General features: G+C 40.8%; 1 protein-coding gene across 2 annotated transcripts in view; it reads left to right on the forward strand.

Moving 5' to 3' along the window:
- The window catches only part of LOC110493893 (cadherin-22), a 317,355-nt gene extending 301,572 nt beyond the window's left edge, over window positions 1-15,783 (forward strand). Inside the window, exons 11-13 of one of the 2 annotated variants that reach the window (XM_021568462.2) lie at window positions 3,719-3,836; window positions 7,817-8,068; window positions 13,991-14,508. In XM_021568462.2, coding sequence (XP_021424137.1) covers window positions 3,719-3,836; window positions 7,817-8,068; window positions 13,991-14,508 — 888 coding nt within the window. Of the gene's footprint in view, window positions 1-3,718; window positions 3,837-7,816; window positions 8,069-13,990 lie in introns of both variants that reach the window. The other variant, XM_036949886.1, reaches the window with a different exon arrangement.
- The last annotated feature ends 643 nt before the right edge of the window (window positions 15,784-16,426 follow it).

The raw sequence follows: 16,426 nt of genomic DNA on the forward strand, positions 1-16,426 counted from the left end.
CACAAAAACATGCTCAAATCCGCAATCACATCGACTCACACAGACAGAAGCATGTGCACAGTCACACACATACAGATACACACGCACACATATATATGCACACATACAGATCCCCCCCCCCCACACACACACACAGCATGCAAATAGACAATATGACAAGCAGACAGGCAGATTTGCAACATTATTTAATGTGTTGCATCCGAGATTGACTGAATCATTTTCTAACTCACTAAAATTACATTCAACCATTTTTTGCTGATTAACATGCACATATAACCTGAAAGACACATACACTGTCTTGATTTAACAACCCTCCACAATTTTCCAACAATTTTTCTCGGACAATGAGTCATTTTACAAGTATTCACTTAAATAATGTTTTATTTCATTCTAACCTACCCCTAATGATTGTGAACCCCTTTGCAACGATTTGAGGTTCATGTATCTTATCTTGACACGGCTGAACTTCAGTCTCCCCTCTTAAAGTCTCCCTGGTTGCCCACTGAAGTGGCAGATTACCTTCACAAATGGGAAAGCAAGACACATTCTCTGGACCTTTACCCTGTACCCTGGCCCCAGGGTATATATGCTAGTTTTGGAAAAATCGATCCCTCGTGCTTTCCAAGGGTGTTTCAGATGTAAAGGGTCAGATGGGGTACTGTTAGATAGAAATCTAATTAGGTGATTGTGCTTGTGCTTGAGGGAGCTGCTCAATAAACACTCTTCTCTCATTCAATATGCTTTAATTGAATGAATAAAAAGGTTAATGTTGCCAAAGCAAAGTGATACATACAATTCTGAAAACAACAGTGACAGTAGCTATAATACAAAAAAGTATAGAAAATAGTATGTTTTTTTTACACCAGCTTCAAACAGCTGAAACAACAATATTTTGGGTTATGGAAAATTCTCTACATTACTAAAGGTATGTGGACACCTGATCGTCGAACATCTCATTCCACACTCATGGGTATTAATATGGAGTTGGTCCCCCATTTGCTGCTATAACAGCCTCCACTCTTCTGGGAAGGCTTTCCACTAGATGCTGGGACTTGTTTCCATTCAGCCACAAGAGCAATAGTGAGGTTGGGTACTGGTGTTGGGAGATGAGGCCTGGCTCGCAATCGGCGTTCCAATGTATCCCAAAGGTGTTCAATGGGGTTGAGGTCAGGCTCTATGCGGGTCAGTCAAGTTCTTTCACACTGATTTCGATAAACCATTTCTGTATGCACCTCCCTTTGTGCACGGGGGCATTTTCATGCTGAAACAGGAATGGGCCTTCCCCAAACTATTGACACCAAGTTGGAAACACAGTATGGTCTTGAATGTAATTGTATGCTGTTGTGTTAAGATTTCCCTTCATCAAGAACTAAGGGGCCTAGCCCAAACCATAAAAAACATTCCCAGACCATTATTCCTCATCCACCAAACTTTACAGTTGGAACTATCCATTGGGGTAGGTAATGTTCTCCTGGCATCCGCCAAACTCAGATTCGTCCGTCGGATTGTCAAATGGTGAAACGTGATTCATCACTCCAGAGAATGCATTTCCACTGCTCCAGAGTCCAATGGCAGGGAGCTTTACACCGCTCCAGCCGATGCTTGGCATTGCTCATGGTGATCTTAGGCTTGTGTGCGGCTATGGAAACCCATTTCATGAAGCTCCTGACGAACAGTTCTTCTGCTGACATTGCTTCTAGAGGCAGTTTGGAACTCGGCAGTGAGTGTTGCAACCGAGAACAGAAGATTTTTACACGCTACGCGCTTCAGCACTCGGTGGTCCCATTCTGTGAGCTTGTGTGACCTACCACTTATGGCTGAGGCGTTGTTGCTCCTAGACGTTTCCACTTCACAATAACAGCACTTATAACAGCGAGGGCCAGCCTGAGAGTGTACAGGTCGCAGTGCTGGGTAGTATATGGGGCTTTGGTGACAAAAAGGATGGCACTGTGATAGACGGCATCCAATTTGTTGAGTAGAGTGTTGGGGGCTATTTTGTAAATGACATCGCTGAAGTCAAGGATCGGTAGGATGGTCAGTTTTACGAGGGTATGTTTGGCAGCATGAGTGAAGGAGGCTTTGTTTGCGAAATAGGAAGCCGATTCTAGATTTAATGTTAGATTGGAGATGCTTGATGTGAATCTGGAAGGAGAGTTTCCAGTCTAACCAGACACCCTAGGTATTTGTAGTTGTCCACATATTCTAAGTCAGAACCATGCAGAGTAGTGATGCTGGGCAGGCGGGCAGGTGTGGGCAGCGATCGGTTGAAGAGCATGCATTTAGTTTTACTTGCATTTAAGAGCAGTTGGAGGCCGCGGAAGGAGAGTTGTATGGCATTGAAGCTTGTCTGGAGGTTAGTTAACACCGTGTCCAATGAAGGGCCAGAAGTATACAGAATGGTGTGTCGTCTGTGTAGAGGTGGATCAAAGAATCACCAGCAGTAAGGCTCAGGCGCTGAAGCAAGGATATGCATGTTATTGGTACCATTTGAAAGGAAACACTGAGGTTTATAGAAATGTTAAATTAATGTAGTAGAATATAACACAATAGATCTAGTAAAAGATAATACAAAAACAAAATGAATTGTTCATTTGTAAAAAAGAAAATGAAAAAATAAAATCATCTTTGAAATGCAAGAGGAAGGCCATAATGTATTATTCCAGCCCAGGTGCAATTTAGATGTTGGCCAATAGATGGCAGCAGTGTATGTGCAAAGTTTTAGACTGATCCAAAGAACCATTGTATTTCTGTTCATAATGTTGTATCAAGACTGCCCAAATGTGCCTAATTTGTTTATTAATAACTTTTCATGTTCAAAATGTGCACTCCCCTCAAGCAATAGCGCAGTATTATTTCACTGTAATAGCTACTGTAAATTGGACAGTACAGTTAGATTACTAAGAATTTAAGCTTTCTGCTAATATCAGATATGTCTATGTCCTGGGAAATGTTCTTGTTACTTACAACCTCATGGTAATCTCATTAGCCTACATTAGCTCAACCATCCCGTGGAAGGGACACCGATCCCGAAGATGTTTTAAAACAAGTTGTATCTTCTTGATTTATTCCCACAAGACTTATCTTATAGAGCATCTTTCCATGTCCAGAAAAGGGAATCATGTCCTCACATACGGCTCTCCAAATCGTTAGCTTTAATCATCTTTAAAAGTGTTACTGTTAGGAACAATTTGTCTGTGTGTGAACATCGAGAGATGCATGCATATGTGTGTGGAACCCCTTTACTCTCTCTCTCTCTCTGTGTGTGTGTGTGTGTGTGTGTGTGTGTGTGTGTGTGTGTGTGTAATAAATCCAGAACTGTACGAGCCTGTTGACAAGCGTATAATGAGAACTGAACGTTGGATTTTAGGAGGATTGCCTGATGTGTCCCCTTTTATTTCAATCCCCCCTTCCCCTCTATAAAGATACCCATCTGTTGTTTTAGCTAGTCACTTAATTGAATATCTGCAGCTAATTTGGTTAACCATAAAGTTCCCCATATTTCCTTCCATGTGCTACTCTACTCATCAGTCTGTGGCACACTGATTAAATGTGAAAACGTAATTTATCAACTAGCGCTTCAATGCTGGCTTCAATGAAATAGAATGAGGAGGTATGAATTTTCATTGCGGGGCTGTCTTGAGGTTAAGGGATGGCTGGGGTAAGAATTGTGGCTTGTGTAAAGTCATCCTCGTGTCTTGATTTCCTTCCTCTCTGGCAGCTCATTCACTCTATCAGCGTGGTGGATAGGGACGAGCCGCAGTTGGGCCACCGCTACTACTTCACCCTGGCACCGGAGGCCACCAACAACCGCCACTTCACCCTGTGGGATGTCAAAGGTAAGAGGTCAAAAGTTACAGGTCAGAGGTCATACAGTTCTTACAGAGCGACTCTGAAGGTCATTTTAAGGGATTATACTGGACATCCCTGTGCAATGCCTCAGAGGATCTTTAAGCTGCCCGTGTGTGAGTGGAAGCTGTTAGAGTATACTGTGTCATATGTGATATGAATGAGTCAAACTGTGTAGCATGAAAGGTTATTGAATATACTGTGAAATATGTGTAGCTGGAAAAGTACTGTATGTGTCATATGGGCATATGATGCAGTATATGGACATACTGCTCTGCTTAATTAATATAAGTGCCCCTACATTATGAAACACAATGTAAGGACATCCATTTTCTAGTGGCGACTTTGCAGTGGACCCAAACCTTTTTCTTTTTGTTGTTGTTGCAAAACGCTGACTCCATGGAGCCAAGCGGGATGACATGTTAGCAAGCAAATCCCTCTTTGGAAATGGGTACCTAAGTGGATGTGACGCGTGGCCTAATCAAGATTGATCTGACATGGTGAAAATGTCAGAGGAGCGAGCCAGGCAAATGTCAGAGGAGGCTGTGGCGTGGCCTGGTGTAGCGCAGTCACATGCCTGGACAGGGGGGCATGGGTACTGGGAAACACGGGCTCAGCGTCTGCATGAGTCGACTCACCCCTCCGCCCACATACACACACAGACTCATGCATATACGCAGAGACACAGGCAAGCACACAAATGCACATGCATTGACACAGGCTATTTGAACTAATCACACACGTATATACACACAGACAAACCTATATGCTGGCATCACACACACACACATAAATACACACACACACATACACTATGTGCTCAGCAGTATGCATGCTCTCACACAGAGACACAGTGGCTCAGACCTTTTATCCTCCCACCTATTTTTTCCACTGTTCTTCAGTTTTCATGGACACATTTGTCAACCTGTCAGATTGGATCTGTCACTTTCTCTTTTCACCATCACGGCTTCACATTCCATTCTGTTTTCGTGCTTTGACACATGAAGACAAACAGGCACTTATTTTCATTCCTCAAAACTTTTTAGTGATTATTTTTGGAAGTCTGCAAAGCTAATCTTCGCCACTGAAGGATCAAAGGTCTACAGTTGTCGCAAAAGTGACGTCTTGCTTTACTTATTTGACTTTATAGTCGCGGTAGGGAAAATTTGTTATAAAGCTTGTAAAATAAGTGTGTTTTGTTTTGTCAGATCAGTTTTTGTTACTGTTAATAAGTCATTTTTAATTTACTAATCTGATTCATGTAAATTAACATGACATTCAATAAAAAAACGACTCCAATAAAACACGCATAATTAGCTTATACTTTCCCCTGTCGCCTCATAAAATATCTAAAAAATACAGTGTTTAGAACGCACTTGTCAACGCACCTATTAGTGCAATGAAATGTCCCTTTATTTTCAATGGGTTTAAGATGGTATGGATACTTTCTGGAACTTACCTCAAGTAATTTAACCAGTTGCGACGAGCAAACCCGGATCCAGGATCCTATTTATAGCCTCAAGCTCATTACCATAACGCAACGTTAACTATTCATGAAAATCGCAAATGAAATGAAATAAATATGCTAGCTCTCAAGCTTAGCCTTTTGTTAACAACACTGTCATCTCAGATTTTCAAAATATGCTTTTCAACCATAGCAAAACAAGCATTTGTGTAAGAGTATTGATACCTAGCGTAGCATTTAGCATAGCATTCAGCGTGCAACATTTTCACAAAAACAAGAAAAGCATTCAAATAAAATAATTTACCTTTGAAGAACTTCAGATGTTTTCAATGAGGAGACTCTCAGTTAGATAGCAAATGTTCAGTTTTTCCAAAAAGATTATTTGTGTAGGACAAATCGGTCCGTTTTGTTCATCACGTTTGGCTACGAAAAAAACCTGTATCCAGGAGTGTAATTATCCCTGCAAGCTCATTAGCATAACGCAATGTTAACTATTCGGGAAAATCGCAAATGAATGAAATAAATATATTAGCTCTCAAGCCTAGCCTTTTGTTAACAACACTGTCATCTCAGATTTTCAAAATATGCTTTTGAACCATAGCTAAACAAGCATTTGTGTAGGGGTATTGATAGCTAACATACCATTAGCCTGGCATTCAGCATGCAACAGTTTCACAAAAACAAGAAAAGCATTCAAATAAAATAATTTACCTTTGAAGAACTTCAGATGTTTTCAATGAGGAGACTCTCAGTTAGATAGCAAATGTTCAGTTTTTCCAAAAATATTATTTGTGTAGGAGAAATCGGTCCGTTTTGTTCTTCACGTTTGGCTGAGAAAAAAACCCGAAAATTCAGTCATAACAATGCAAACTTTTTTCCAAATTAACTCCATAATATTGACAGAAACATGGCAAACGTTGTTTAGAATCAATCCTCAAGGTGTTTTTCACATATCTATTCGATGATAAGTCACTCCTGGCAGTTTGGTTTCTCCTCTGTTCAAAATGGAAAAAATGCGCGCACCTGGAGATTGCGCAATAGTTTCGATGGAGGACACCCAGCGGACACCTGGTAAATGTAGTCTCTTATGGTCAATTTTCCAATGATATGCCTACAAATACGTCACAATGCTGCAAACACCTTGGGGAAACGACAGAAAGTGTAGGCTCTCTCCTTGCGCATTCACAGCCATATAAGGAGACATTGGTACACAGCGCCTCAAAAATCTGGCTCCCTTGCTGTATGAAATTTCATCTTGGTTTCGCCTGTAGCATTAGTTCTGTGGCACTCACAGACAATATCTTTGCAGTTTTGGAAACGTCAGAGTGTTTTCTTTCCAAAGCTGTCAATTATATGCATAGTCGAGCATCTTTTCGTGACAAAATATCTTGTTTAAAACGGGAACGTTTTTCATCCAAAAATGAAATACTGCCCCCAGAGTTTCATGAGGTTAACACCATTGGTAATTTCTTAACGCTTTTGTCAATGAATCTCAAAGTGAAATGAATATTGAAATTATTAGGGAACTACCATTTTAGCCATTTCAAGGTGATTATCAAAATGTCTTTCGGAAAGTTACAATTCAACGACGAGAGAGCCTAAGATTACTGCATCCCTTTTCTGTCCGTTCAGAAAGGCATACTTATGAAATAGGATGCAGAGTCAAAGTCAGAGGGTCAATGTCACAGACATTATACTCAGCAAAGTTCCCGTACACAAACAGCCATGGTGATAGGAAGAGTGCACTGCCTGCCTGTGACAGAGCAGTGCTCTAGCTGCATCGATGACAGTGATATACAGTATGCCTCCAGTGATGAATTGTCTAGCGTCTTATATACAAATCCATCCACACTAGATATTCTGACTATATTTGTCAACGCCTGATGCTGTATGTATTGTATATGTCTCTCTGAGAGGCCGTGCACCAGTTAGGTTTTATTTCAAATTTGGCATCCTCCAATTTTTCCCCTTGGTTACATTTGACTAAAAAGAATGTGTGATGAATAGACAGTTACAGTTCTTGGTTAGCTAACTAGCGAATTTTAGCCATATTATCATAGACAGGACATCATTCAAAACAATGTGTGGTATTAAGAACAAGAGAAAACTAGATGAATCGAGCCACGTACGATTCCCCACATGGCAGCTTCTTGTCAAGTACCTATCTGCGCAGAGGCAAATCTATTTCTCAGGTAGCACCACATTTCTTTACAGAATTATCTTCTTCTCTGACTTGTCTGCCTGTGTGGGACTATAAAATTGGAACACTATAATGGACATTGGCATATCGGCAACATGACTATGCAGGACGGCAATTCAACCGCCACGTTATGAAGGTCTATGGCATAGGCCACTCTAGTATTATCTCATATACAGTATTATGTCTCTATGTTACAGATAACCCTGCAGGGATTTGAACCCAGCGCTTGGGCTTCAACCGCCAACAGCAGATAGTTATGAAGGTATGACAGGCCACTGGTATAATATTGTATCTCTTTGTTCCAGACAATACTGCGGGAATCCGGACACAGCGCTCAGGCTTCAACCGCCACGAGCAGAACGTCTACCTTCTGCCTATCCTGGTAGTGGATAGCGGGCCTCCCGCCCTGAGCTCCACGGGCACCTTGACCATCCACGTGTGTGGCTGTGACCCGGAGGGCACCATCCAGTCCTGCAATGCCACCGCCTACGCCATTAGCACCTCACTCAGTCCCGGGGCCCTCATAGCCCTACTGGTCTGCATGCTCATACTCATTGGTAAGTATGGAACAAAGTGAAAATTGAACTGAGTTCCTTCAAATTTAGCTGCGCTTGATTGAGCCTGTCTGGCATAAAATAACCAACAGCATAGTCCTAAAAGTGCAACCCCGTCCATTTGGCACTGTAGGAAATTAAATGCTCAAAGTATTTGGAAAGGAAAAAAAAACGTTATTTGAATCTAGGTCTGCAATCATCTGTTTTAGCTCCAAAATAAGTGAGCACTTGGGTAAAGAAACTATTTAAAACAAACAACACGTTGACCTGTTAGTCTGCTTGTACGGTTTTTGGACAAAATAAATTGCACACTTGTTGGGATATTTTTTAAATATTTACTGAGTCACAAATTAATGAAACCGCCCTTCTGGTGGAATAAGTCAACTGTAAAGACACAATCTGGAGATAGGATCAAATTGAAGGATACAGATTTTTCGGTAAACACAGGATTAACTATGTTTACAACTGCCATTAATAAAGGAAAGACATCTGCTCTGCATGATCTGATGGGGGTCTATCAGGAGAGAAGTAGACAAATATTTACAGTATAGGGAATACAGGTATAAGTACTTGGCATATATGAGTAAATGGGAATAATTCAAAACAATGTGAATAATACAGTATAGGGACTGTAAAACCAAAGTACAGTCTACATCTACAGATGTATCCTTCATTCATGAATGTCATGTATCTATGATTTGTTTTCTATTTTAAATTTTCCATATTTGTGACATTGCAGTTGGGCAACTCTCAATCCCCTTTCATTAGCTTTTTTCCCCCAAGTGGATAGTACATACAATATTTGGACTTAGTTGGACAATAGTTGGGGAGGGGGAGCTGAATGGTGAGAGTGGGAGGCCTAGTAGAAAGAAGGTGGGAGTGCGGAGCTGCCCCAGCACTCACATCTCCCTGGAACAACGCTCTTTAAATAGACAAGGCGTTCCAGACGTTCTCCGATACCAGCATTCGCACACACACACTCTCAGCAGGAGTGCTAGGCGAGAGAAGATTTTGTGTTGTCATCTTTGAAAGTTTAATGAGTCGCTTTAAATTCTTGCCTCGTCAATACTGGCAAAACGTTCCTTATTTGGCTGCGGTAGAAACGAAAGCAGTGCACGTCGTCGTCAGTTTATTTTTTTCTTACTTTGCTAATATGTGTTTCACATCTCGTTTGTTTTGAATGACTGATGAACAGGCTGGGGTTTCAACCCAAATGGCACCCTATTCTAGGGCCCAGAGTGCTCTGGTCAAGTAGTGCACTAGAGAATAGGGTGCCATTTGGGATTTACAGTGGGTCATGCAGTATCTCTGAATCAGGGAGGTAGTATTGTTTTTAGGGTAGTTTTGATGTAATTTCTTTATTAACTTAAGTAATAGTAGTAAGCTTCAAAAGGAACCTATATTTTATTAATTGGGGTTTTTACATCACTGCCTGGCATGGCAACTGCTCAGCCTCTGACCGCAAGGCACTACAGAGGGTGGTGCAAACGGCCCAGTTCATCACTGGGGCCAAGCTTCCAGCCATCCAGGACCTCTATACCAGGCGGTGCCAGAGGAAGGCCCTAAATATTGTCAAAGACTCCAGCCACCCAAGTCATAGACTGTTCTCTCTGCTACTGCACGGCAAGCGGTACTGGAGTGCCAAGTCTAGGCTTCTTAACAGCTTCTACCCCCAAGCCATAAGTCTCCTGAACATCTAATCAAATGTCTACCCAGACTATTTGCATTGCCCCCCCCCCCTATTTTACATTGCTGCACCTCTCTGTTGTTATCATCTATGCATAGTCACTTTAATAACTCTACCTACATGTACATATTACCTCAATTACCTCGACTAACCAGTGCCCCCGCACATTGACTCTGTACCGGTACCCCCCCTGTATATAGTCTCGCTATTGTTGTTTTACTGCTGCTCCTTAATTACTTGTTACTTTTATTTTTTATTCTTAGTTGCATTTATATATATTTTTTAAACTGCATTGTTGGTTAGTGGCTCGTAAGGAAGAATTTCACTGTAAGGTTTACACATGTTGTATTCGGTGCATGTGACTAATATAATTTGATTTGATTCGATTTCAAATGCCTTTTGGCCCTCAACCAAAACGTTAAGATGATGTACAAACTTGAAGCAGGCAAGCTTAACTATAAAAAGCAGTGGTTAAAAAGTACTGTGTTTTGTGGTACTATAGCTGTACCACCTCAAAGGGTAATTTAAAGTCAGGAATTAAAACAGACCTTTTAATTCCAGTTTTCCCCAATGCATTTAAATGTCGAATTGGAATATCAGTGTACTTCCTAAATAAAGTCAATTGAAATGCCACTTACCCTAAGCCTGCTATCTCAGTAAAGTTCCTGTCTTCAAAAACTAGCTGTCCATAAAATTTCCCATTGTTTAAAGGGAAATTAGATATAAAATATGATGTGGCGTATGTGTTGGTGATTAGCCTAAGCTGAAATTGAAAAAACATTGATATCTGTCATCATTAAACTCCCATTTACTGTTTGCAGTGTAATTCTGCCAATACCTTGGCTGATTTTCACCCATTTGAAAAGATCGCAGTTCAAGTGATGTCAGATACACACAAATGAATATTGACTGATTGATATTCATTGGTAGAAAATGGAAACAACACCTATATTAAGTGGCTAGTGCTCTAAGCAGCTCTAAGACCACTGAGGTATTGCCAATTATAGTGGAGGTCCTGGGCTGGGAGAGAGCTGAGCTGGGCTCAAGGGAATGAGAACGGACAGCGTGTGTTTAACAGCCACCTTGTGATAGGGATTGGAGCAAAACGACTGACTTACTGACTTATGTGTCAGCCTTGACTTCCCAACGATCCACCCACAGAACACACACAAAGAGCGCAAACACACACACACACACACACACATACACACACACACAAAAACACACACACACACACACACACAGCCTATATAACCACGCAGAGAGCCTAGACACACACACAGAACTCACAAACAAAATTACTCCCACCAACTCGCCTGTTGATCTGTACGTGTTTGTGAGTGTGGTTGGGGGGATAATCCAGCTCTCCGGAGGTACCCAAGCACTGTATTAGATTGTGGCATGATGAGCGAAATGAAAACACATTTCTGCCTAATTAGCAACAAACAAACAATCCCTCCATCAGTTAATTTAGTGGGTGACGTGAGGAATCCATTTTGGCGCGGCGAGGAATCTGCGCACATCCGTACCAATTACGCCCCATCTGCTGTGATGAACTCCTTGGCTGATGTGGCTTGGCGCAGCCCACGAGTAAATTGCCCGTCTTGTCTGGACCGCTTATCGGAGCACTCTGTACACAGAGGAGCAGCCACATGTTAAGAGGGCAGGTACAACATGTACGCAGGACATATCATAGGCTGTGCATTATGCCATGCATAACATACAAAATGTGACTTTGGAGATGATGTGTTATGTTACCGTCACTGTAACACTGCAAATAACAGTAACATTGAAAGATTACATTCATATCTCTTTAACAAGAATGAAGCAGCCAATGTATTCCCTCTGATTTCCATTTCCACTAAGATAAAACATAATACTATACAACACACAGTAGTATCCCCCTCGATCGTGTAGTGCTTACTATAGGATGTTGTAGTATACTGTAGAATACTATACTACAAACTGTAGTATTCCTTGATCATGTAGTGTTTACTTTAGAACATTGTTTTATAATGTGTAGAATACTATAGTACACACTGTACTAACTCTCAAACACGTAGTGCTTACTTTAGAAGTTTTAGATCGATTGGGACTCCTAGCTAGCTTTACTGCTACCTGCTAGCTTTGTCGATGTTGTTTTGATTTGAACGGGATGTCCTTGGGGAGCTCATGCCAGGAATTTCCTCTAAGGTTCCCCCTCGATCGTGTATTGCTTACTATAGAATTGTGTAGTATACTGTAGAATAATATACTCCACACTGTAGTATCCCTTGAGTGATTGATTTTATTTGACTATATAAAAACACAATATAACCACAAATTTGGATACGATGAATTTAGAAATTTGTTGAGAATAACTAAAAACGTTTAATGTATTTTTATTGTGGTCCTAGTTCAAACATGTTACACATTTACAACTAACTCACATGAAAAAAATACTATAGTATACTATGGTCTAAATACTGTATCATTACTATATTTACATACTATAGTATTCAATGTAGTGTTGTTGCAGACTTTACTGTAGTATTTACTGTAGTGATTTTGCTGGCATGACTGTAATCTCCCAAGTCTTTGCCGAAGACAAGCATACCCATAACATGATACAGCCACCACCATGCTTGAAAATATGAAGAGGGGTACCACAGTGATGTGTTGTGTTGGATTTGTCCCAAACATAACACTCTATTTTCAGGTCATTTATTTGACATTTATTTGTAGTTTCACTTCATTGCTTAGGTGTATTGATACTCCATCCAAAATTGTATTAATAACTTCATCATGCTCAAAGGGATATTAAATTAATACTTATTGACTCAAGACATTTCAGCTTTTTGTTTTTAATTATTTTTTCAAACTTTCTAAAAACATAATTCCACTTTGACAATATGGGGTATTTATTGTAGGCCAGTGACACAAAATCTAAAATTAACAATTTAAAATTCACACTGTAATACAACAAAATGTGGAAAAAGTCAAGGGGTGTGAAACTTTCTGAATGCACTGTTAATGAAAGTCATTAGTGAGCTGACCCCCTGATGGCCATCATCACATGCTAGATTAGTCAATGTTCAACGATGGAGGTGATAGCATATCAACCTCATGCCGCGTGGAACGATAATGGCTTCAATCCCAATAATAATAGTAATGGTAATAGTAGTGATATACATATTAATCGTCATATTACTCCAAAATAGTCATGATCTACATTGTTTGAATATTCATATCATCATTATATTTTTATTTCCACATTTGATGAAGACTAGATTAGTGAAGATTGGTGTTGTTGTCATAGCGCTGACATTTAGTTTGGTAAGTGGTAGACAGGAAGTTTTAATTAATTAATCAATCGGAGCCCCTCCGGAATAACCATATGTCTGGAGAAGGGTGGCTACAGCTAAGTGGTAGTTTTCTAATCAGGCAGTAATTAAAATAAGTAAGCTTGGATTAAAGCCCTGATTGATTTATTGGGATGGATACAGCTTTTGTTTTTCCTCCGCCTCATTAGACTATTAAGTGATCCATCTCAGTTGTTTTCCTTTTTAATTCAGACTTAATTTTTCTGTCATTAAACCCTCTGTTGGTGGACGCCAAAACAGTAGAGCTCTGCTCTAAATTTCTGTCTGGTTCTAATGCAGCATGTCTCACTTGAATAAGTATTGATGAACAGATCAGCCTCTATTAAGGATTTGAAAACATATTTCTGGGCGAGCAATTGGGAATTTTGCTTTGTGCACTGGTGGAGAATCAATGCCCATGCATTGGAAATGTTCCCCTTCATCATTTAAGCTTCAATTTGCTGTCTTTTTTGGGGTGAAATCAAAATTGGAAAACCAGAGATGGAAAAGGAAAGGGCAAACTTTTTGCTAATAAATACAAAAAAGGCTGTTGTAATTTCATTAGCCACCCACCATTTGCACAATCCAATATTCTTCATTCGTCTTGTGTTATTCCCCTTTGTGCTTGAGAGAATCTTTACAAAAGGGCAGAATGTTTTTGTTCATTCGTATAATTCATTAGCCTTCGCTTCATGACGTGAAATTACTCTCTACCAGATACTCTCTGAGAGTTTCTCCAAATGTTCACTGGCAACTCCAGATAATAATCCAGAGCTTTGGCTCACAACTTCTGCACAGCACAGACACACTTCCTAGGCTCTGACTTCCCCACTGTCGATGCGGCTAATCCCTAAACCCCTTAATCCCTAATCCCATGCTCTTTCTCCACCTCTGCAGTCCTGGTGCTGCTAATCCTAACCCTGAAGCGTCACCGCAAGGGCCAGAGCATGTCGGAGGATGAGGAGGACATGCGCGACAATGTCATCAAGTACAACGATGAGGGTGGCGGCGAGCAGGACACGCAGGCCTACGACATGAGTACCCTGCGCAACCTCTTTGACTTTCCAGAGGCTAAGGGTGGCTCGTCCGAGTCAGGCCCTGAACTACGCACGCTGCCCCAGTGGATTCAGGGGCAGATGAGTGGTGACGGCGAGGCGGCCGACTTTTCCCTCTTCAAGGGCTACATCCGCAAGAAGGTGGAGCAGACAGATGGCGACCTGTCGGTGCCGCCCTACGACTCATTCCAGACGTACGCCTTCGAGGGAAACAGCTCGCCAGCCCTCTCTCTCAGCTCCATCCACACCCTGTCCACCACATCTGATCAGGATTTCTCCTACCTCAGCGACTGGGGGCCGCGCTTCAGGCAACTGGCGGGATACTATGCCCCGGGACATCCTGAGGAAGACGGCTCCTAGCGGTGTCCTCGGCCCAGACCCTTTCTCCTTTTCCATCCCCAGCACTGTATCAAGAGCCCAGTGTCAAAACTGTCCTAAAAAGCACTCCTCCAACTCCTTCAGAGCAACAGAACTGAATCCCAGTCAGTGTGAGTCGGAAATCAATTTGGTCAACAACAAAAAATCTTATTTCGCAACTTCAAGTTTGACTTTTTTTCAAAGAGAAACATTGTGTTTTCACATGGTTTGAAACGTCATGGTGAAAGGTGGGCTGATTAAATGAGGGATTAAAGGAGGTGTTATCCATTCACTATTCCCTTTACAGTAAAGAACAAAGGAGTAAGACGTAATACAATATAAGTGGTGCGCCACAGGTTACAATACAATTACATTTTACATTTGTTTCTGGGTATTTTCTGTCTGGAGTCAAAGACTGGTCCATTTTTAGCTTTGTGAGTGTGGAGGCTCTGAGGACATTCAGAGAAATGAACGTTATACCTCAGCAGGGGGTTAATATGTATGTGTGATAAATATGTATTTATTTATGAACAAATATTAATGTATTTATTCCTTTTGTATTTATGTATTTATTTTGTCCATAATCACCGCACCACTTGTAACAATGGACATCAATGAAGAATGATACAGAAATATTTATTATGGTGAAAAAAAACCTGAGGAGAGAAGAGCTTCTGTATAAGCACGTAGCAGAGGACTTCACAAAGGTGATATTTGGGTCACAAACAACTACAGTCTTGGAAATATTTGTATTCATTTTTTAGGAACACTTTTGTAAAATAAGACAACAAGACTGGAAGACGGAGCGCGACTAAAAAGAAAAGGGTCAGAGAACAAAAGGATGAATCGATTCAGTGCAAAGATTGGTTTTGGTTTGATATGCTTTCAATGTATTGTAAAGATTTCTAAGGTGTTATGAAGGATGCGGGACATTAGGTGTTAACTGGGTTTTTGCTTGGCTTTTTCACCGCCATTTAAAAGGCAATAAGGCACAATCCGCACAAGTGATTCAAGACTATACTGTATGAAATGACTGTGTTTTTTTCATGGAGTTGGGTATTTGTTCATTCCAGAATTTGTATGTGTGTGTCCAACTTGTTTTCTATTCCAGAAGATTTGATTACTTTTATTTCACAGGGTGGATGAATATGTGGGGTGACAGGTACAGAAATAAGGGATGAGTAGATGGAATTCCTCCACCCAGTATCCAAAACCTATTTAATGTTGATCTTAAACTTGCAAATGTATGGAAAATAAAATCAATAAAAAATGTAATGATTTGTTTTGTAAAATGACTGATGGCTTTTTCTCCACATTGTAAAAACGGAGATCTTTATGATCTAATAGATTTATTACATCTAATCTTACCAAGTCAATGTTTGAGAGTCACTACAGTATTGCCAGGATACAGTTTTATCTTATCGTAGTTGATCCAATACATTGAAACTACCCTCGCAATTACTGTATGATGACACTTGTTTACTGAAGACTAGTTTCTTTTCAGGGAGCAATAATCCTGCATCCAGGAAGTGAATTGTGTAGCTTGGTTCCACTACAGTACAGTCAGAATGTGTAGGTATAATTACTGCCGACGATGGCTAGATGCAGATTAAGGGAGTTCAGAGTATCTCCCTACTCCCAAACCCATTATTTGACATGGTCACCCGAGGATACTGTCGCATATGGAGTTGAGTCTCATCTTTGTGGTCTGTGGTGGTGGTCAAGGTGGCCCACTCATAACATTTGTGGTTATGCTTCAAAGGAGTTGGAGGTTCATGGTGAGCTTAAAGTTCACTTTTCTTATTCGAGTGTTGAGTCAGGACATTGGAAAGCGTTGGACAGTGTACATTCAGCTGACAGATCCCTATCCCTAATCTTATAAATGTAACACTTATCCTAACACCACACTTAACACTTATTG

This window comes from Oncorhynchus mykiss, chromosome 17 (assembly GCF_013265735.2).
Source record: "Oncorhynchus mykiss isolate Arlee chromosome 17, USDA_OmykA_1.1, whole genome shotgun sequence".
In the NCBI taxonomy this organism is placed as follows: domain Eukaryota; kingdom Metazoa; phylum Chordata; class Actinopteri; order Salmoniformes; family Salmonidae; genus Oncorhynchus; species Oncorhynchus mykiss.